Genomic DNA, 22369 nt, shown 5'->3' with positions numbered 1-22369 from the left:
AATGGTACTCATTATCGGCAAAAAAATATTTAAACGACTGAGGAAGATTCAATTACATACCATCACTGCAGAAGTCAAAATTGCCGATAATGAAAAGGAAGCATTGGGCTGGCATCAATCAAAGTATTTGGTTTCTTTTAGTGAAAAACACTTAATGTCGAAGACTCTATAAGACGATTTCATCAGTCGCAAGACATCGAACCGTGTTGAACACAATCAGATAGTCAGGAAGTTTTTCGTCTTATGAAATCTAAATCTTGGTTTGTCTCGAGGAACAATGAATTTTTGCATCATAGAGCAATTTTATCGATACATATGTCAATTTAAGTGCAGCGGAAAATGTAAAGCGGAACAAAGATTACGCCTCTAATGAAATAATGGCTGACTTCTGAATATTGGTCAGCTTGTTTTTAAGCCGTACTATAAGGTCACGCAACATACTGAAGACACCATAAAATTATAACGCCTCTCTCTCTCTCTTATCAGACTTACTGTTGGAGTGACAAATTCTGTTATTTAATTCATTCATTGCAAACATCAAATCCTGGTCAGAATTCAACAGTTTTTAAAAAAGAATTGACTTCTTCAAGATTTTAACTTGAAGAAAGAGCACCGCACGAATGCCGTAATTGATATCTTCATGCATAGCCATATAAGGAAAATGAATTGGTAAAACTTAGCCTTGAAGATGAAAAAATGTAAAGAAAGCTCTCTTCCCCAAGAATAGCGCCTATCGTCCAGTGTCCAAAATTAGAAAGGAGGGAAAGTTAATCAAAGACTTGACGTCACGAGTTATCACCAACTCACGCGGTTTTTCGTTTCATGCCTGGCAATTTATATCGTCTGGATTCGGAAATCATACGACAGATATTAAAGTCAGATGGAATAGAATTTTTTCTTTGTGTCTTGACTGATGAAAATGATCAATCACCTTGCGAGTTCAGAAAGTTCCCCGATAGAAATAATATGTATTCATGTGCAGTTTTCCCGCGGCTTATAGAAAAAAAAAAGAATTATACGATAAATAAATGAAGAAAAAACCCAACCAATTCTGGTCCCTTAACAGAAGTGGAAATACAGAATATTTGACATATAGATTCCCAAGAGGGTTTGAGACGTATTTAATTCCTCATGCAAACTATTTTTAAACACACCATAAACATAACACGCGTGTGCTGGGCACCCCACGCTGTCTTGTAATATATAATGTTGGCGCGCATGATAATTGACAATAAACAGCTAGTGAATCATTAAAAACAGAAAGACAAAATTTTTATTTTCCATTATCCAATGTGTAAACCAAAAGTGGGAGATTAATTTATAAATTCACATTTACAATGGGTGCTTTTCTTTTGATACTTTCACCAGTTATAATGATAGCCATTTCCTCATAAATGCGATGTAGTTGTGAACAATACGTGTATTAATTTTGACAAATGCCTATTTTAACGCTTGGGAATTTCAACAGAAGTGAAAGTAGTGAATGTAAATACAAAAAATAATATTCATTTTTGAAAATACATTAAGGTATAAACTGCAACGCCCCACACCGGCCTACTTGTCACGGAACAATGACGCGCTTCTGACGTATGCTGGCGTACAGCGTCACGGAACAATGAAGCGCTTCTGACGTATGCTGGCGTACAGCGTCACGGAACAATGACGCGCTTCTGACGTATTCTGGCGTACAGCGTCGCAATTCATACCCTCGTGTATTTTCAGAAATGAAATTTATTTCTTAAAGCACCTTTTCACAGAAGTGGAATACCAGAAATGTGAAACGAGAGACCGAATAAAACGTAGGTATGCATATGCAACTCCTAAGTGAAATCCAGAGACGTATCATAAGGGAAATAGATAAAAAACAATTCTTATTTAAAATTGTCTTACGATCTTCCTTAAATTATACGTAAAACTAAAACGTCAAAATGCTACCTTACCTTAACGAATCGTAGATAACAGGTTATGGTAATAAGAAATGAGAAAATTGTTTACCATCTAGAGCTTTTAAAAATATATTGGTACGTTTTTTAGCTATATCAATGCATCAAAATTAAAGGGAAAAGAAATATTTGAATAAATATAAAAGGTAGTTCAGGTATAATTAACATCCTGTCTGCAGAATTTCAATGCAATGTCATGCACCGGATTCAAGAAAAGTGGGACACGGTATTCCTGTTCAAACTCCTCTAATTCGCAGCACTTCGAGGGTACATAAAAAGGGAGTCTGCTTTGTAGAGAGTAGCCTGTACACAGTAACCTGGTTATACGGTCTTATTGATATAATGAGTAAAGATTTCAATGTTCTTCTAAAACAAAAACTAATTTTAATATATACATGTAGATATATTTTCATTTTTTCCCTGTCACCACACGTCCATTCTATATACCATGTCCACCTGTCCTACACCCAAACTATTCTGTCATGATGAGTTATTTTAAGGTGCTTTACCCTCGACACTGCAAAACAAGATTTGTCATGTGCTCACATTATTTAGTTGTTACTATATACAAAGTACCTGAACTGTGCTCACATTATTCCATTGTTACTACATACAAAGTACCCCAATTGTGCTCACATTATTCCATTGCTACTGTATACAAAATACCTGAATTTTGCTTACACTATTCTATTGTTACTATATACAAAGTACCCGAATTGTGCTTACATTATTCCATTGTTACTATACACAAAGTACCTGAACTGTGCTCACATTATTCCATTGTTACTATATATAAAGTACTCGAATTGTGCTCACATTATTCCATTGTTACTATACACAAAGTACCTGAACTGTGCTCACATTATTTCATTGTTACTATATACACAGTACTCGAATTGTGCTCACATTATTCCATTGTTACTATCCTTCTGTGTTTAGTAAACCAGAAGTGATAAAAGAATTAGATAGGTTACATGAGGAATATGTTTTGGTTCCAGCTGACAAAGCTAGTAACAACATTGTCTTTGTTTGTAAGGCTCATTATTACAACTGTATTTTAAACGAACTTGGCATTAATTCCACTTTTGGTAATCATACTTATACTCCAACTGCCCTTTCAAAAGACGAAATTCTTCAAAACCATGCTTCAGTTTTAGACACATTTAATATTCCAGTCAATGGGTCGAATGAATATGAGTTACCGTACCTATACTGGATTCCTAAACTACATAAAAACCCTTACAAACAAAGATACATTGCTGGATCCAGTAAGTGCTCTACCAAGCCCCTATCTTTGCTCCTCACGAAAATGTTAACAGCTGTGAAGGAGAAACTTCAAACTTACTGTGCGACTACATATGCCAGAAGTGGTGTTAATCAAATGTGGATTCTAAAAAATTCTAAAGAACTTTTAGTAAACTTGAAATCACAGAATTTTCTCCAAATCAATAGCATTAAAACCTATGACTTTTCAACACTATACACCACCATTCCTCACTATAAATTAAAGACTAGACTTTTTGACATCATAGACAGTTGCTTCTTCAACAAAAACGGAAAACGGAAATATTCATATCTAGTGATCAGTCATTCAAAAACTTACTTTGTTAAACACCACTCTGATTCCACGCACAAGTACTCTGAAGTTGAAATAAAAAATATGCTAGAGTTCCTCATTGACAATATCTTCGTGGTCTTTGGTGATCAGGTCTTCCAACAGTCTGTTGGAATTCCCATGGGCACGAATTGTGCTCCTTTGTTAGCTGACCTGTTTTTATATTCATATGAAGCAGAATTTATTCAAAAACTTCTACGTGAGAAGAAAAAATATCTCGCTGTGACCTTCAATTCTACTTTTAGATATATCGATGACGTTTTGTCTATTAACAATGGTAGCTTTCATTCATATGTCGATTTGATATATCTCTGTGAGCTCGAAATAAAGGACACCACAGAGTCGTCCACTTCTGCTTCATACTTAGATATTTTATTGAAAGTAGACATTAACGGCAAACTGACAACTCAACTGTATGACAAACGGGATGATTTCAGCTTCTCCATCGTCAACTTCCCACATTTATGTAGCAATATTCCATTATCACCTGCATATGGTGTTTATATATCTCAACTGATTCGATATGCAAGAGCTTGTTCTAGGTATAGTCAGTTTTTAAATCGAGGTAAGCTACTGACAAACAAGTTGATGGTACAGGGATTTCAACTGTCTCGATTGAAGTCAGCATTTCGCAAATTCTATGGTCGTTATAACTACCTAGTTCGTCAATACAACCTCGCATTGGGTCAAATGCTGTCTGACGTGTTTCATACCGATTGTTAAGCCGTTCTTGGCACACTGATTTTGACTGCGGATAACTCCGTTTACCTGATCAGGATATGGGGCTCACGGCGGGTGTGACCGGTCAACAGGGGGTGCTTACTCCTCCTAGGCACCTGATCCCACCTCTGGTGTGTCCAGGGGTCCGTGTTTGCCCAACTATCTATTTTGTATTGCTTGTAGGAGTTATGAAATTGATCACTGTTCGTTATCTTCACCTTGCATATACAAAGTACCCGAATTGTGCTCACATTATTTTGTTGTTACTATATACAAAGTACCCGAATTGTGCTCACATTATTCCATTGTTACTACATACAAAATACCTGGATTTTGCTTACATTATTCTATTGTTACTATACACAAAGTACCCGAATTGTGATCACATTATTGCATTGTTACTATATACAAAGTACCCGAATTGTGATCACATTATTTCATTGTTACTAAGTATAAAGTACCCGAATTGTGCTCACATTATTGCATTGTTACTATATACAAAGTACCCGAATTGTGATCACATTATTCCATTGTTACTATATACAAATCACCCCAGTTGTGATCACATTATTTCATTGTTACTATACACAAAGTACCCGAATTGTGATCACATTATTTCATTGTTACTATATACAAAGTACCCGAATTGTGATCACATTATTTCATTGTTACTAAGTATAAAGTACCCAAATTGTGCTCACATTATTCTTCATCCAAAAGAGCCACTATTCTCAATTCTAAATGTCGCGCATTTGGTGAAGGTACATCTACTACCAACGTTTACACCTCACCGGATAGTATAAACAGACGTCTCACGGATAAAGTGTGACGTAATGCTGTCCGTAGGTATCCGTAGATGAGAGTCGTTCCCGCCGCTGCTCGGGGCTCCTGCGATCGGTGTATGAAGTAAATAAAACACATAATAACCGTACGATTACTGGACCTGTACAGGACAATCAACAGCCGATTGGCGGACATTACCGTCTGAATAGCGGACAAGTACCGGGTTAAACGAACGGGGGACGCATGATAAACTGACATAACCTTTTATTTTATACCCATCAATGTTTTGTTTTTTGATACTGTGGATTTCACAGAGTGTGATCCGGTTTTCCGAATCACCACATTGTGAATTTCCGATTCCGTATCAGTATCCTCTGAACTGATGACGTCACAATGCATCAACGCAACGTTTTTGTGTGGAAAATATTGAACGCGTCACAAAGAAAACTGCGTACACAAAACATAATTTCACTGTATGTCTGTGTTTTTGATGATTTGGATTACATTTATTATCTTATAAATGCAACCTTGGGACATTACAGTAATTAGCTAGACGTTATTTGCCGTCCTACAGATTAGCCACACCTAGTATGAAGCTGCCGCTTTGCAGTAAACGAGGTCGTATCAAAGTCAACGTTTTGCCACATAAATCATCATCATCATCACATAAATCATCATCATCATCACATAAATCATCATCATCACATAAACCATCATCATCACATAAATCATCATCATCACATAAATCATCATCATCACATAAATCATCATAACTCTCGTAACTAGCCACCTCCACCGAAAGTTAGTGCAGATCATTGATCTAGCCCAAAATATTGGATATACAGTACATGTGTGTCAGATTATAACATTAATTGTTTTATATGCAGTGTGTCTGGTTACTCATATGTGAATATTTTATTGAACAATGACGTCAATGGCAAACTAATTACATACTTTATGATAAACGGAATGACGTCAGCTTCTTTATCTTCAACTTCCCATATTTGTGTAGCAATATTCCATTATCACCTGCATAAGTGTTTGTGTCTCGCAATTGATTCGATACGTGAGAGTGTGTTCTGCATATGATAAATTTTTAAATCGAGGTGGGCTACTGATTGATTGATTTGATATTGTTTAACGTCCCACTCGAGAAAGTTTCACTCATATGGAGACGTCACCACTGTGGGCTACTAAAAATAAGTTGATTTTACAGAGGACCCAACAGTCTCGTTTAAAATTAGCATTTTGCAAATGTTATAGTCGTTATCATGATATAACGTGCAAATGCAATCAATCACTGGGTCAAATGCTGTCTGCAATGTTCAATACCAACTGTTTGGCCCTCCTTTACATATCAATGTTGTCTACAGATTATTCAATTTACCTGATCAAGATATAGCGATCACTGCGGGTGTGACCGGTCGACAGGGGATGCTTACTCCTCCTCGGCACCTGATCCCACCTCTGGTATATCCACGGGTCCGTGTTTGTCTCTTGCATTTAATTGTGTATGTTTTTATAGAAGTATGAAATGTAAGATATCGAACCGTAATCAATCTCATAACTCCTATAAGCAATATAGGACAAACACAGACCCAAGAATATACCATAGGTGGGATCAGGTGCCTTGGAGGAGTAAGCATCCCCTTTCGACAGATCGCACCCGCTGTGAGAGCCCTATATTTTCATCAGGTAAACAAAATTATCCGTAGTCAAAATTAGTGTGCCAAGAACGGCCTAACAATCCGTATGAAACTAGTCAGACAACAGTTGACCCAATGATAGATTGTATTGGAAAACTAGAATATTATAACGACCATAGAATTTGCAAAATACTTACTTTAAACGAGACTGTTGAAACCCCTGTACCATCAACTTGTTTGTCAGTAGCCTGTCTCAATTTTAAAACTTATACACGGAACAAGCTCTTGTGTATCGAATTGGTTGAGGGATATAAACACCATATGCAGGTGATAATGGAAGATTGCTTCATAAATATGGAAAGTTGACGATGGAGAAGCTGAAATCATCCCGTTTATCATACCGTTAATATCTATTTTAAAATAAAATATCTAAGTATGAAGCAGAAGTGGATGACTCTGTGGTGTCTTTTATTTCGAGTTCACAGGGATAGATCGAATCGAGATATGAGTGACAATTATTATTGTTAATAGATAATACATCGTCAATATATCTAAATTTTGAATTGAAGGCCACAGCAAGAGATTTTTTCTTCACAGGTAGAAGTTTTTGAATAAATTCTGCTTCATATGAATATAAAAAGAGGTCAGCTAACAAAGGTACACAATTCGTGACCATGGAAATTCCAACAGACTGTTGGCAGACCTGATCATAAAAGACTAGGAAGATATTGTCAATGAGGAACTGCAGTATATTTTTAATTTCAACTTCAAGGTACTCGTGCGTGGAATCAAAATGGTGTTTAACAAAGTAAGTTTTTGGATGACTTGTCACTAGACCATTTTTGTTGCAGAAGCAACTGTCTATAATGTCAAAAAGTCTAGTCTTTAATTTATCGTGAGGAATAGTCGTGTAATGTGTTGAAAAGTCATACGTTTTGATGTTGTTGATTTGAGAAAAGCTTTGCAATTTCAAGTTTACTAAAAGTTCTTCAGAATTTTTTAGAATCCACTTTTGATTTACACCACTTCTGGCATATGTAGTAGCACAGTACGTTTGAAGTTTCTCCTTCACAGCTGTTAATATTTTCGTGAGGAGCAAAGATAGAGACTTGGTAGGATTTATGAGATTGATCTGACACACGGTGTGTAGAACCCCCCCCCCCCCCCCCAACCCCCCAATTATCCCATATATGCATTTGGTTTGTAGCAGGATATGGTCCAAATTATCCGATATATGCGGTAACTATAAGTTTTGGCATGACCCTAACTATTTGATATACAGTATGTGGCAGGCTCTGACCTACGTTAGCCAATGTTTGTTGTAAAAGCCGAGAGTTCAATGCTTCTTTGCAGAGTACCGTCTGGACTAACATTTCTTTGGTGAAAAAAACCTACAATACAATACCACGTGATTTGCATTACTTGCTCTAGTTGTTTTTTTCTAAAGAGTATTATATATTGTGATCTTCCAACACCAACTTTGGCAATCACGATAAAGACATCGGAACAACGTTGTTAACTATAAATTGTGTAAAGGCTATACGAGAGATTGAATTTACAGACCAAAGGATAATCTAGCATTTCAATATTTTCCACTCTTGTGAACAATCAATTTTTCCATAACAAAATAATTTCATGCCTGTATACACATGTTCATCGGTTGAAGTAGTTACTGACAAAAGAAAATTGTAAATAGGTGAAATTCATATACATATCGTATCATTCATTGAGAAAGTCCACAGTTTAAAATATTTTTTAATATAGGTCGAACATCAGCCTGACTTGTGACAATGTATGGGGCATCTGTACAATCTGAGTAGAAAGTTGGCCCTGTGTAACAACTGCATAACGTTTAAAACACAAAAGCACACACTGCAGACAGTCAGTTTGGAACCAACACATGTAAAAATCTCAACTCAAATCTCAGCCTCAATTTCTGTGTTTCGGACTCACCTCAGATATTTCTAAAGCCTAATGAAGATAAGATCTTATGAAGAAATGAAGATCACAAACAGTGATCATTCTAATGATCAGGACCAAGTAGTTATCATTCTAGTGATTGATTGATTGGTTGTATCTTGTTTAACGTCCCTCTTGAGAAAATTTTCACTCATATGGAGAGGTCACCAACTATGGCATATGTCAAACGTTGCAATATTTGATCTTTCCCATTTGTATTGTATAATTTTCCATTTGTATTCTATATTTTCCATTTGCATTGTATAATTTTTCATTTGCATTGTATAATTTCCATTTGTATTGTATAATTTTCCATTTGTATTCTATATTTTCCATTTGTATTGTATAATTTTCCATTTGTATTCCATATTTTCCATTTGTATTATATATATTTTTCGTTTGCATTGTATAATTTACATTTGCATTGCAAAATCTTTCATTTGTATAGCATCCGAGGGATTGTTTATTTTGATTTGTTACGAAGGATTTCATTAGTTTAGGTCCCACTTATATTTAGCCGTGACGTACCACAAATAGACTTACTATGCTACATGTACGGGCACAGTGGCTTAGCAGTGGGGGTTCTTTAACGTGTCAACGCCTGTCACAACACGGGATGTCTGCTTTTAAGGTCACATTATCCGAAAGATCTGTGATTCTCACTTTTAGATAGCAATGCGTATGGGAAAGTATTAACTGGTTTGATGCAGCCATGACACGAGTAGAACTCGAACATGCGACCTCACGGTTACGAACCAAAGGGTATATCACTGAACTACCGCGCGATCGGTTCCATATAAGGACTAGTTGAACATACATGTAGCTAGCAATGTGGAATCGTGTGCCGGGTGACCCCACCCCCCTTCCTTCACAAATATGATATTTTATATATAGATGTCGAAAAAAGCATGCATGTACGTTTTATCTTGTCAAAACGCACTTGTTCCTGGGGACTTCCAGGGGTAGATCCAGGAATTACGGTTACGGGGGCGCCACTAAAGTCTTTATGAGGCAGGGGGTCTGGGGGGGGGGGGGGCGCCTTTAAGGCGGCCCCCAGTGGGTCCAGGGGAAGCCCCCGAAAGCTGGATTTTACAGATTTTATAGGGCTTGAAATATGTCATTTTTCATAAAGTAAAATTAGTAAAATGACGCAAATTTTAAGGGTTTCTGGAAAAAGTAAGTTCTCTCAATAAAGTAATTCAAGAAATCAAAAGATTTTGTCATTTATTTCTCCGGGAATGGAAAAAATTATTGCTTCTTTTATCTTTTAATACATTTTTCTAAACAAGATACCAAGATTTACCTTAAATTTAAAAATTGGTGGGGGTGGGCGCCCCTCTTAAATTCGCCACTGACTTCGCCCTCCCCCTGTAAGCCCCCACTCCCCTCCGCCAAAGCTTTGCACTGGACTCACTAGGGATCTTGAGACAGTCCCCAGACATCCAGCAGTTTACTGCATCCTTTCGTTCAGAATTATCTAGATCAGTCAGTGGTTAAATAGGAGACTAGTTTGAATATGCTGATCACATTAGACACATAAAAGCGATCAATTAATTGGGGGGGGGGGGGTACGCCATTACGCTTAGCAAATACGGTACATTCCTGAGAAACGTGGCTCCTGAACTTTACCTCTTCAACATCTCGTGCATTACATTGTACCAAATTCGATAAACGATAACTTAAGATTAATCCATTGAATAGACTCGATGTTAACAATTGGTGGGGACCCAAGGGCTGGATTAAGTCCCCCGAATCTACTGAATTCTGACTAATTAAAAATGTGCATGCTTAATTTTCTGGACAGTTCTATTTAAAACAAAATGATCAGTGGGGAGGGGGGATTCGCCATTATTATAGCTAGCTACGTATTTTTAAAAATAACTAGTCCTGCATGGACCTGATCGCGGTAGCTTAGTAATATATCGCTTGATTTGTGGGCGAGAGGTCGTGAGTTCGAGAACCGTTACTGTCATTGCCGCATCAAACCTAAGACATAAACAAAGGCAGTGATTGCTCCTTTGCCAAACACTTGCCATTTAAAAGTGAGAATCACGGGTCTTTCCGTAATGACCTTAAAAACAGATATTCCGTATCGCTGCACAGGCGTTGGCACGATAAAGAACCGTCATTGCTACGGCCCTGTGTGCTAAGCACGTCTACAGATCAAACTTCCGCCAGAGATCGTTTGCTTACAAACGTCTATTCGCAGGTGACGTAATGAGGCCTCAACGGGGAGTTTGGTCTACAGATGTGGTACATCAGTGCCGTTAACTAATGAAATCCTTCGTAACAAATCAAAATAAACATTCCCTGGATACAATACAAATGAAAAATTATACAATGCAAATGGAAAATATAGAATACAAATGGAAAATTATACAATGCAAATGAAAAATTATACAATGCAAATGGAAAATATGGAATACAAATGGAAAATTATACAATACAAATGGAAATTATACAATGCAAATGAAAAATGATACAATGCAAATGGAAAATATAGAATACAAATGGAAAATTATATAATACAAATGGAAAAGATCAAATATTGCAACGTTTGACATGCCATACACCAACACCGGTGAAGGGGTTCAAATTTAGGCATTTGCTCGGTGTCTACGGCCTTTGAGCAGTGAGGGTTCTTTAGCGTGCCACACCTACTGTGACACAGAACATCCGTTTTTAAGGTCGTCTCCGAGGACCCGTGACAGTCACACCTGATTACGAGCGTTTGGCGATGGAACTGTCACTACTTGTTTTAACGAGTTAGGTCTGCCGGGGTCGGGATTCGAACCCCGGCCTTCCGCATGAGGGTCGAACTCTCTAACCTCTAGACCACCGCGGCGGTTCATTCTAATGAAGAAGTGAAGATAGCAAACAGTGATCATTCTAATGAGGAAGTGAAGATAACAAATAGTGACCATTCTTATTTATCCTATAAAGGATACAAAAGAGAAGGGAAAACTCGGACCCTTGCACATATCAGAGGTGGGATCAAGTGCTAGTAGGAGTAAGCATCTCCTGTTGACCGGTCATACCCGCCATAAGATATAGATCTTGATCTGGCAGGTAAACGGAATAATCCATAGTCAAAATCAGTAGGTGAAGAGTGACCTAACAATACGGAACTTTCTGGATGTGCCGGAACGACCAATTGTATTTGACGTTTATACACCACGGTCACGTGATAATAAACAAATCTAGGGCAAAGTTGACATCGATACAAAAGGTGTTTCGCTAGCAGAAGGTCCGTAAAGAGTTATGTGCAGTCCTACGATGACGATCCAAGTCACTATTGGTGCTCAGTACCTGGGTGTAAAATAGATGGAAGGGAAAAGGCGCATTTAGACGCGTATTTGTGGATGCAAAGCGTGAAGTTTTGCCGATATCCTCACGATATTCCCTAGATTTATTTCCCTCGCCAACTCACACAATTCAATCATATGCATTTTCTATAAAATGGTTGTAGTGATTCCTTTCTTTCAAAAATAGCATTTAAATGCAGGAATTTCATAGCAATTGAAGTGCCCCATGCTTGTTTACTTAGTTGTTATAATTATTGTAGTCCGAAAGTGGCATGCCCTACAAATTACGCGCGATAAAAGTCAGAATGGATCCGTATCTCGAAAGCCCCGTATTGGTACCTTGTATTTGCAAACTAGATCGTTATAACGGCCATTACAGAATTTGCGAAAGGCTAGATGTATTCGAAGCCCGCCCGCGCGTCAATCGTGGTCAATGTTTTCCGGTAGAATTTGCTGTGGTAATAAACACTCAGAGCTTGACTTTCTACTATTTAGCTTTATCGCTTGTTTTTTACGGAAACAGCTTACGCAAATATCGAGCCCAATCAAAGCTTTTTTCCAAAGACAATAAACTAATGATACTTAGTGTCTTTTAGCTATCGATATATATTTTGCCCTAAACTGTTTATTTTTATATGATAATTCATAATTTTAGGTGCTAGGATACAACACACAGTGGTTTCCACTTTTATAACAAATAATTATTTACTAAATAAATAAATAAGAATCCTTTCCAATGTCCAGTCTGATAAAATCAGATCTTTGATCCGCTCAGTTATTGCAATGTAGCGACACTACAATAACGGACTGATTTTAATCAGATTGCTGCAGTGTCTAAATATCCCGCTCGCGCCGGTAAGTGAGAAAGTTTCCCAGTTTATTTTCGGAAGGTCGGTGGTCTCTTCCCAGGTACATTGTGTCTGGGTTCTCGCTTCCACCAACAAATAACTGAAAAATTGTTGAGTGTGTCGGAAAACAGATAAACAATCCAATCCAAACACTTAAATATTAATCAGCCGTCAATTGTTATGTACATAATTCCTACTCAGATTGTTAATATATTTTTAAATATATTTACCTCGCCTGGGTGTATTTGAAGCCAGAGCCCCCCCCCCCCCCCCCTACTTCATCAACACAATTTCTTTAAGGAGGTATATGCTACACCAGAGAAATTTGATGTAGATGAAAAGTGGAGGATATGTACAACAATATTTTGAAGTTGAAAATTTTCAAATTTACTTTATTTTGTCACAAAATACAGTTTTAGTAGAAGGTAATCTGGAAAAAAATTAAAACCCCTTCTGCACACGAACCTGTGACTTACAGTTCAGCAGTCGGTATGCTAAACCCACTAAGCTACCCGGTTAAGTATCTATATTATATATTAAATAAGAAATGTCAAAAAAAATTACTTACTTACTTACTTATTGCTGATATTGATTTTTTCATCCATGTTTTAAAGGAAGTCAGCCATTACATGACGATATATATTTTGCCTCCTTAAAATTAAATGCCATATTAAACCGAAACCGCGCATATAAGACCCTAACTGGTACTTGATATACATGTATTCGGAAGGAAGTGATAAGTTATAAAATTTCAGATAAACTGACCAGCACTTGCAGTATTTAATCTATACATTGACGTACAGTTCTTTAGAACAGATTATTGTTAAACCACAGTCCTTCGGGCATGGATTATACACCCCCTTATTTTTTCTGATCTGGGATCAACACACTTATTTTCTTTTTATACTTATGTTTTGTAAATATACATTAAAGATTATAGAAATCTCTGTTACGTATTAGTAAAAACTCTTGTTATCAGGGATGATATTTCTTCTTACAATAGCTGGAAACGTGATTTGTTACATTTTTAGGTGATAGTTAATAAATTGTATATTTACATTGCATAAGTTAAAAAGGTGTGTACCGGGTAGAATGTTTAGGGGTGGGATGGGGGTGTTGTGTTGTGTTGCATGATCCATCATGCCTCAAGCGCCTGTGTATATATTAAAACTACCCCTATTGAGACCTCACCACGTGCGACTTCTGGTGAAATATCGAGCCCGAAACCAACGAATAAAAATAAGTGATAAATTTTCTTTAGAAAAATTGTGACGCGCGGACGCACGGAATACAACTAGCCTTTGCGAGCTGACTTCAAACGAGGCTGTTGAAACCCCTGTAAGATCAGTTTATTTGTCAGTAGGGTAGCCTGTAAACTGACGTCCTTGAGCACGCAATTGATTTTACACAAACAACCATTTTCTATGACCTATAAAGACCAAACATGGTTAAAAAATATGAATGTTTGTCCTTGGAAACTAACCTATGTTCTAGAGTACAGAATTTATGTATATGATAGAAGTGGTTAAATATACAGTTCTTTGTGTCAGATGCAGTTGTTGTCCTATAACATTGTGATGAGTACCTGAGTAATCAAGACAGGTTTAATGTTAATTAACTACTGTACAGGGGAATAATTTCACAGGTTGTAATTTTCGCGGTTTTTTTTTTTTTTCATTTTAGATACATTCGCGGATTCGAATCACTATAAGCCATCCCCCTTTTTTAAACATTGTGTATTAAAGAAAGGTAACTCTAATTTTTTTTTTACCTTATGTCAGTGAGCTTTATTCAGTTCAACTCAAAGGGTTTAAGGAGGTATGCTACACCAGAGAAATTTGATTTTCATCCATGTTTTAAAAGGAAGTCGGCCATTATGACGATGTAGAGAATCTCCTTAAACACAATTTGGTCACTCATTTGACATCATGCTGAACTGGTTGAAATATGGTAAAATCAATCTTAAATCACCCCCGTCTACTTTGCTTCCCGACGCAAGGGAAAGTAAATAAAATGAAGAAGCATGCTCATTTGCAGCAGCAAATGAATTGGTCGATGAAATTCAAAGATCTGCAGACTCGGATTCGGCAACGGATACCAGTAGTGTGAAAACTGCGAGGAAACGTTAACGAAATGAATATGGACAATATTCACCTGAAATTAGGGCAAAGATGGCTCGATACTGCATCGTATCTGGACCCGCAAAAGCAGCACGTTATTATTCTGAGAAATTGGGTCATAATGTTAACGAGAGCACAATGCGAAGCATCAAAATGTCATACATGAAGTCAACGCAGTCGCCGAACAAAGTCTATGAAACCCCCCCCCCCCCTCCAACGTTACCGCGATCGTCAAGGGGTCGTCCACCGAAAGTCAGCATGTACAATAAAATGATTCAATCATACCTACGGCAGCTAAGATTAAAAGGTTCAGCTGTAAATTCATCTGTTGTGATCGGGGCTGCAAGAGGAATCATTTCAAATGGCGACATTACTTGCTATTTCGAGAAGTGGTGTTATTTCCCCCCCCCCCACCCCCACCCCCCCCCCCCCCCCCACACACACACACAGTTGATATACAAAGGCAAAACTGACACGTGCCACCCAAGGTTCTCTATCACAGCGAAAATCACTGGTCAAACACCCACACCATGATACGTTTTGTTGACAAAGTAATTTTACCATACTTATGTTAGCTACAATAATGTAGCCCTCTCTGATTTTTTTTTGGGGGGGGGGGAGAGGGCTACAACTCCTTAGGATCTCCGTAATGGTGCAAATGCGGGAGTGATTCACTCCCGCAACATTTGCGCTCATTCTAAACATTTCCTGACTTTCTTTACGTAAATAAAATGATATTCTATGTTTCTTAGTCAATACATAAATTTACAACCTGCAACTTAAGATTTGTGAGGCTCTATTCTACCGTTTTCAACAATTTCGATAAATTCCAATTTCTCGATTCATATTTGTGCGCCATGTTTGATGTACTGAAGTTTCAACTTCCGATTGTCAAGTCATTTGCATATGCCATATAAGGTAGTATTTGCATCAATGGACAAGTATGGAGGCGAAAGCTATTTCGTCGGTATTGAAAAGGTTTTAATTTAATATCAAGTTAAAAACTGAACAGCAGAGTGTAAATTCTTTCTGCAACAATATGATTTTCCTTTCTTTGTCGAAGTGGCTCGAGTAACTACATTTTCGCGCTGATTGTCAATGTTTAGGTTTTTCATTAGATCCTCCTACGAGATCTCGCGATAACAAGCATGGCGGAGCAGACGAAGAATTTTGCATGCTGTACATTATATTTAATGAAAAAAAACCTTTATTAGACATGCCCGAGCACAAAGTTGGTACTCCTTTTGGTGTAAACAACATTTGGGACTATAACACAGAGTTTATTATCGGTTATTCATAAAATTATTTTGCACCATTACGGAGATCCTATGGAATTGTAGCCCTTTCCCGAAAACGTCAGAATAAAAAAAATTTGGATAGGGCTACATTATTGCAGCTATATTTATGTTTATTCAAGAAACTTAATATAAGTATGCATATTAGTATGAATGTCATCAAACCTGCTTCAGATGCTGAAAATGACCCCATGGTGGTCTAGAGGTTAGAGCGTTCGCCCCGCATGCGGAAGGCCGGGGTTCGAATCCCGGCCGCGACAGACCTAAGTCGTTATAACAAGTAGGACAGTTCCATCGCCAAATGCTCAGCATTTAAAAATGGATGTCCCGTGTCACAGTAGGTGTGGCACGCTAAAGAACCCTTACTGCTCAATGGCCGTAAGCGCCGGGCAAAGACCTAAATTTGAAGCCCTTGTCGTCTCCATATGAGTGAAAAATTGTCGAGCGGGACGTAAAACAAGATACAACCAGTCAATATAATATTTCGGATAAATGACCAAGTTATGAGAATATGCGAAGCAATATTACACAATAGAGAATGATGAAACTTACAAGGATTAATTAGTAAATATATTTCTACAATGATTGATATAAAATGCGTAGACATTCTGTGTAGTTTCGTTTATTACAACAGCCTTAAATATTTTTTTCATTTCAATACAAACACCACAGTGCAGAGAGTTTACTGTTTTTAAACGACAGCATCTAAATGTTGCTGGGTTTTTTAAACGACAGCATCTAAATGTTACTGGTTTTTAAACGACAGCCTCTAAAGTTTACTGTTTTTCAAACGACAGCATCTAAACTCTATCTAAATTTCACTTGATGGTAACGACACTTGCTACAAACAACTTTATTTTCAAAAACAATGAAAACTAAATTTATAGTTTTAAAAGTTAAATGAATATAATTAACCGAATGAATTTAATTCCTGCGATTTCTCAATTAAATGCAAAACAGTAAGGGATTTTCTTTATTGATTTATATAAAGAGATAGTATATTTAAACTTTTGAATATCAGAAATACAAGTCCTTACTTTTTAGGAATTTTTATAATTACTGTTGGTTATTTAAAACTCAAAATTTTTTCGACGCAACCCGCGTCTTTATCAAGAGACATAAATTACATAAACAAATAACACACAAAAACGACAAGTATCGATAAACTACATTGGTGAGAAGAGTGATACACTATTGTACTGAGTGATAAAAATGGTGGTGGTTACGTTGTAAAGCGTATTTACTGACTATGGTTTAGAGAGTTTGTACCATGGTCGGGTCGGGATGAAAATAAAATTATTCTTGAAAAATTACAGAAATCAGAAAAATTTAGAGGGAAATCTTACAAAACAATGTGATTATGGAATAAAATGGTGGGAAGATAATGATATGGAGTGATTAAGTTCAAAACAATATTAGGTAGTCCGTACCATTGATGATTCGGATATGGTGAACAGCGAAAAATAATGATTGCCAGAAGAACACGATTAAACAACAAACAAAGTCAATCAAAGGACACTGATCTAGCATTAAAATCAACAATCGAATAGGTGAATGGGAGAGAAGTCTAAGGAAAAAGATTCAATAATATTTTTATTTTTCAAGGTAATATATTTTTCAAGGTCAGACAAATTGAAGCCGCATTCTAGAAATTCTGATATCCCAACATAAAGAGCTATGCGAATCCGAATTTATGTTGATTTAGAATAATGTTTTACCATAGTTTAGAGGTCTTAAGATGATATATATATATATATAGAATAGTTACTTTTCGCAATGATCGGTAAAAGTATAGGTAAAAATATTTTGGAACTGTATATTTTCCTGCTTTTTTTATTGAATTATATATATATATCAACCCATGCATTATTTTTTTTGTTCATATCAAGTGGCCTTCAACATAGAATAGATTCCCGAAGAGAAATTAACTTGTGAATGAGGACAAGAAACTGCGTGGGAGTGACTGTGAATTACACAGATTTGCCCCGAAGCTTCAGTACACCACTCACGACTAATTGCTCCAAATACATATGTACAGATGGTCATATATTGGGCTGTTTGTTTTTCGGAATTGACAAATGACTTTTCAATACTGTATTATACTGCTACGGGCTATGACGCCATATTATCAATTTCCAGCCTCCCACGTCAAACCGTCAACATTTCTAGATAATGTTCAACCTGATTTTTTTTTTCACTTCGTTTCTAAAATTAATTTTTCAATTGGAAAATATCATCAAAAGAACAATTCATTCAAAGAAAAGGCGGTGTTTAGTTTTACGCACTCCGAGTCTTAAAAAGAGGGTGTGGTGTTTAGTGTTACATCCTCCAAGAGTTAGTACAGATCATACGAAGTATCCTAGTACAGATCATACGAAGTATCCGAGTTAAAATAGGTCGTCAGTACCCCTTGCTTGTCGTAAGAGGAGACTAAATGGGGAGGTCCTTCGGATAATACCGCAAACACCGAGGCCCCGTGTCATAGCAGATGTGCCAAGATAAAGAATCCCTCCTTGCTCAGAGGCCATAAGTGCAGATCATAGGTCTAAATTTTGCAACCCTTCACCGGCGTTGGTGACGTCTCCATATGAGTGATTTTTTCGAGCGGGACATACAACCAACCAACATACACCCCCCCCCCAAAAAAAAAAACCCCAACAAAACACCGATTGTTAGTACAAGTCTTACAAAGAAAATGTGACATTTAGTTTTATTCCCACCTATAGAGTTATAGTACAATCAGGGACCTATATGTTAGTATATAGGTCCCTGGTACAATAATGTCTATAATAGTGTCTATAAAGTGCGTCATCAGATGTCATGAACAGAACATGATTATAGCATAATTGATAGAGTGGGATTTAAATTGATAACCGTGTTTATTTCCTTGTGAACAAATTCTTTTTCGTATAATGGCGATTGTATGATATCATTAATGACAATCGTAGGTGTTTAATGAGCAACTACCGAAGGTTCAAAGGATTAAAAAAGTCTCTCGTTTGTGAGTGTTCCTAAGACAGCAGTTGAATTGTGAAATATTGCTATGGGGACATAAGGACATTCTACATTTATAGAATATAAGAAGAGGAAGGTGAATGGTAACACCTGTGTTATTTTTCAATTCTTAGGACAGCTGGGATTTACATTGAACAAGGTTCGGGTTTGGCAAAACTCTGCCCTGTCAAGAAAATTGATCAACTCTGGGGTTTTTTTTTTTAGAATGTGCCATTTATGAATATTGACATTGTTAATTTTTATCTACAGTAGCAGCTGTTCATCATCTACTACTATTTAAAAAAGCAGCCAGGAGGGGGGGGGGGGGGGCACACAGAGTGAATGCACAACATATGAATATAATACACAAACACATTGCTTATGCCGATTAGATACAAATATACCGCGATGAATTCCGTTTGAAAACAGCTGTTGATCATTTCATAAACGGTTAAGATTTATTCGTTCTTGTAGATTTACAAAACATTAAAAGATCGAAATATTAAATTGAACTTGGAATTATGAATAATAAGATATTGTAATTCTTAACTTTAAATTTAATTATAATGCTTTCAATTTTTCTGTTAACAAATGAACTCATAACATCCAGTACGGTATTACGCCGTGTTTCCACTTCCTAACGATGTGAAGATCACAGTTCACAACAGTATAGTATAAGGTATTGTGATTCCAATTTAAAGTTGATAATTTTTATCTATTTTTTTCTTCTTCTGAAATGCACCCATGACAGTAGGCGTGGATATCAACGATGTAACATGCATCATAATTTTTCTAATCCAAATATATATATTAATTGCACCGTTTACTACAGAAACTACGCCAATTACAGTTGTTTAAAGGAATAACCTATCCAAATGGTGTTTAGACAGTGATGTATGTAAACATTTAAACATTTACTCACCGATTTCATACTCATTTCCCTCACTACATTCTTGGGTACATGTATTTATAACGCTATTTCAATGCATTGATGGCTAAAACACGTACGGTTTGAATGTTAAGACTCGGGAAATTTGTCAACATCGAAATAAATGATCCTGGTGAATAAAAGTCGAGTTTTTAAAAATATCTAACACTAGCTATTGAAAACGGGTCGCATGTGACGGTACTGTACCACGTGACTACCTAATTTTAAACGAGATTTATGCAATCGGGGCTTAGATATAAATCCGTATTGTGACTTAGTCTAGTTATCGCAATATTTCGGCGAACTAACTATTACAATTAATTAAGAAAGACAACATGGAACTCATTACCAGATTTTATTAGAAAATGCACAACTACCACATCTTTTAAATCAGCCTAAGTATCTCAAACATTATTTTGATCCTCAATAATACTCATGTGTGTATGATATCTTATCTTTATCTCGATATGCATATATGTTATAGACAGGACCACAATCTAAACTAGTTATATAACTAATTGTGCAATCCTATATAATTAAAAGATATTATTATTATTATGCATATAATTTTTGTATACTTTGGAAACATGCGATATGTCCTTTTTTCAACGAATATATTGTTTGTAATTCATCATTTACAGAAACTGTTTAAATGTAGCTAACAGAGCTGCGAATTTACGACTATCATCCCGATCAAGCACGATCTGAAAAAGGTTTGGATCAGGGCGGATCGGGGTCTGAATCGAGCAATTTGGCAAATTATGGTCTTCATTACGACCATACTACGATGCCCCTACGTCAAACGCGCTGCTAACACGCTTCTGCTACGATGTTACGCAGACTGTCGCCGACCAGCGGCCGCGTTTACTGCGTTTACGCTACGCTGCTGCTACGACATTCAAGATCATACTACGACGCTACGCAGACCTAGATGTCAGACTGTACGACGATATCGCTTCGGTGGTGCCGATCATATTACGATTGTATTACACTTCTAGTACGATTTTGGTGATAATGTATATATATCTTGGGTTTGAAACATATTTTTCACTTCTTTCCAAACTTCAAACATGAACGGACGCATTAATGCTGATCTGATTCATCTGGCTTTACTTCAGCAAGAACAAATGTTAGTTGAACTTGAAATTGCAAAGATAGTTAAAAGGCGGAGGCGCAGAAGAAGGCCAAGAAGATACTGGGTACGGTCATGGCTATCTGCAGATAGGAGGCTCCAGTTTGGACAGTATGACACTCTTCTGCGAGAACTCCGAATGGAAGACACCAATTCCTTTTTCAACTTTATGAGGATGGAACCAGCGATGTTCGATGAGCTGCTTCAGAGAGTTGGCCCTAGGATTCAGAAGAAAGATACAGGCTGGAGGAAAGCGCTAGAACCAGGTGTCAAACTTGCCATTACTATCAGACATCTCGCTTCAGGAGATAAGTACCCTTGTCTAATGTATAACTTCAGAGTGGCTAAGAATACGATAGCGTGTCTCATTCCTGAAGTTTGCCAGGCTATTTGTGAGGAATTTCAAGATGAAGTGATAAAATGTTCAACAACTCCAGATGAATGGTCTCTCATAGCAGACGAGTTCAAGAACAGATGGAATGTCCCACATGCATGCTGTGCCCTAGATGGCAAACACGTGACCATCAGATGTCCCCCGAACAGTGGCTCGCTTTACCACAATTACAAGCACTTCTTTTCCGTAGTGCTACTAGCACTGGCAGATGCTGATTACAAATTTCTATGGATTGACTGCGGAGGTCTTGGTTCTATGTCTGATGCTCAAATTTTTAACGAATGTGAGCAGAAACAGTGCCTCGAAGACAGAGCAATTGGATTTCCAGCGCCAGACCCACTTCCTTATGACAACGAGCCGATGCCCTACTTTATTCTGGGAGATGATGCATTTGGGTTGAGGACATATTTGATGAAACCTTATATTCGCAAAGAGGTCTAACCAGAGAGCACTTAATTACAAACTACAGAATATCAAGGGGTCGCCGTGTGATTGAAAATGCTTTTGGTATTTTGGCACAAAGATGGCAGGTATTACTCACAACCATGCAGCAGTTCCCAGCAGTGATACAAGACATCATAGAGTGTTGTGTTTGCCTTCATAACCTCTTGAGATTGCGCTACCCGGCTTTACAAAATGCCCAACTTGACCAGGAGGATGATGATCACAATCCGGAGCCCGGTGCCT

At 37.2% G+C, this 22369-nt stretch overlaps 1 protein-coding gene across 1 annotated transcript; it reads left to right on the top strand.

Moving 5' to 3' along the window:
• The first annotated feature begins 21226 nt into the window (after positions 1-21226).
• LOC125660251 (uncharacterized) lies at positions 21227-22123 on the top strand. The gene has a single exon (XM_048892084.2). The coding sequence runs from the start codon at positions 21227-21229 to the stop codon at positions 22121-22123; it is 897 nt and encodes a 298-aa protein (XP_048748041.2).
• The last annotated feature ends 246 nt before the right edge of the window (positions 22124-22369 follow it).

This window comes from Ostrea edulis, chromosome 9 (assembly GCF_947568905.1).
Source record: "Ostrea edulis chromosome 9, xbOstEdul1.1, whole genome shotgun sequence".
Classification (NCBI taxonomy): Eukaryota; Metazoa; Mollusca; class Bivalvia; order Ostreida; family Ostreidae; genus Ostrea; species Ostrea edulis.
The sequence above is the reverse complement of the archived record's forward strand: the minus strand, read 5'-3'. Positions and strand labels throughout refer to the sequence as shown.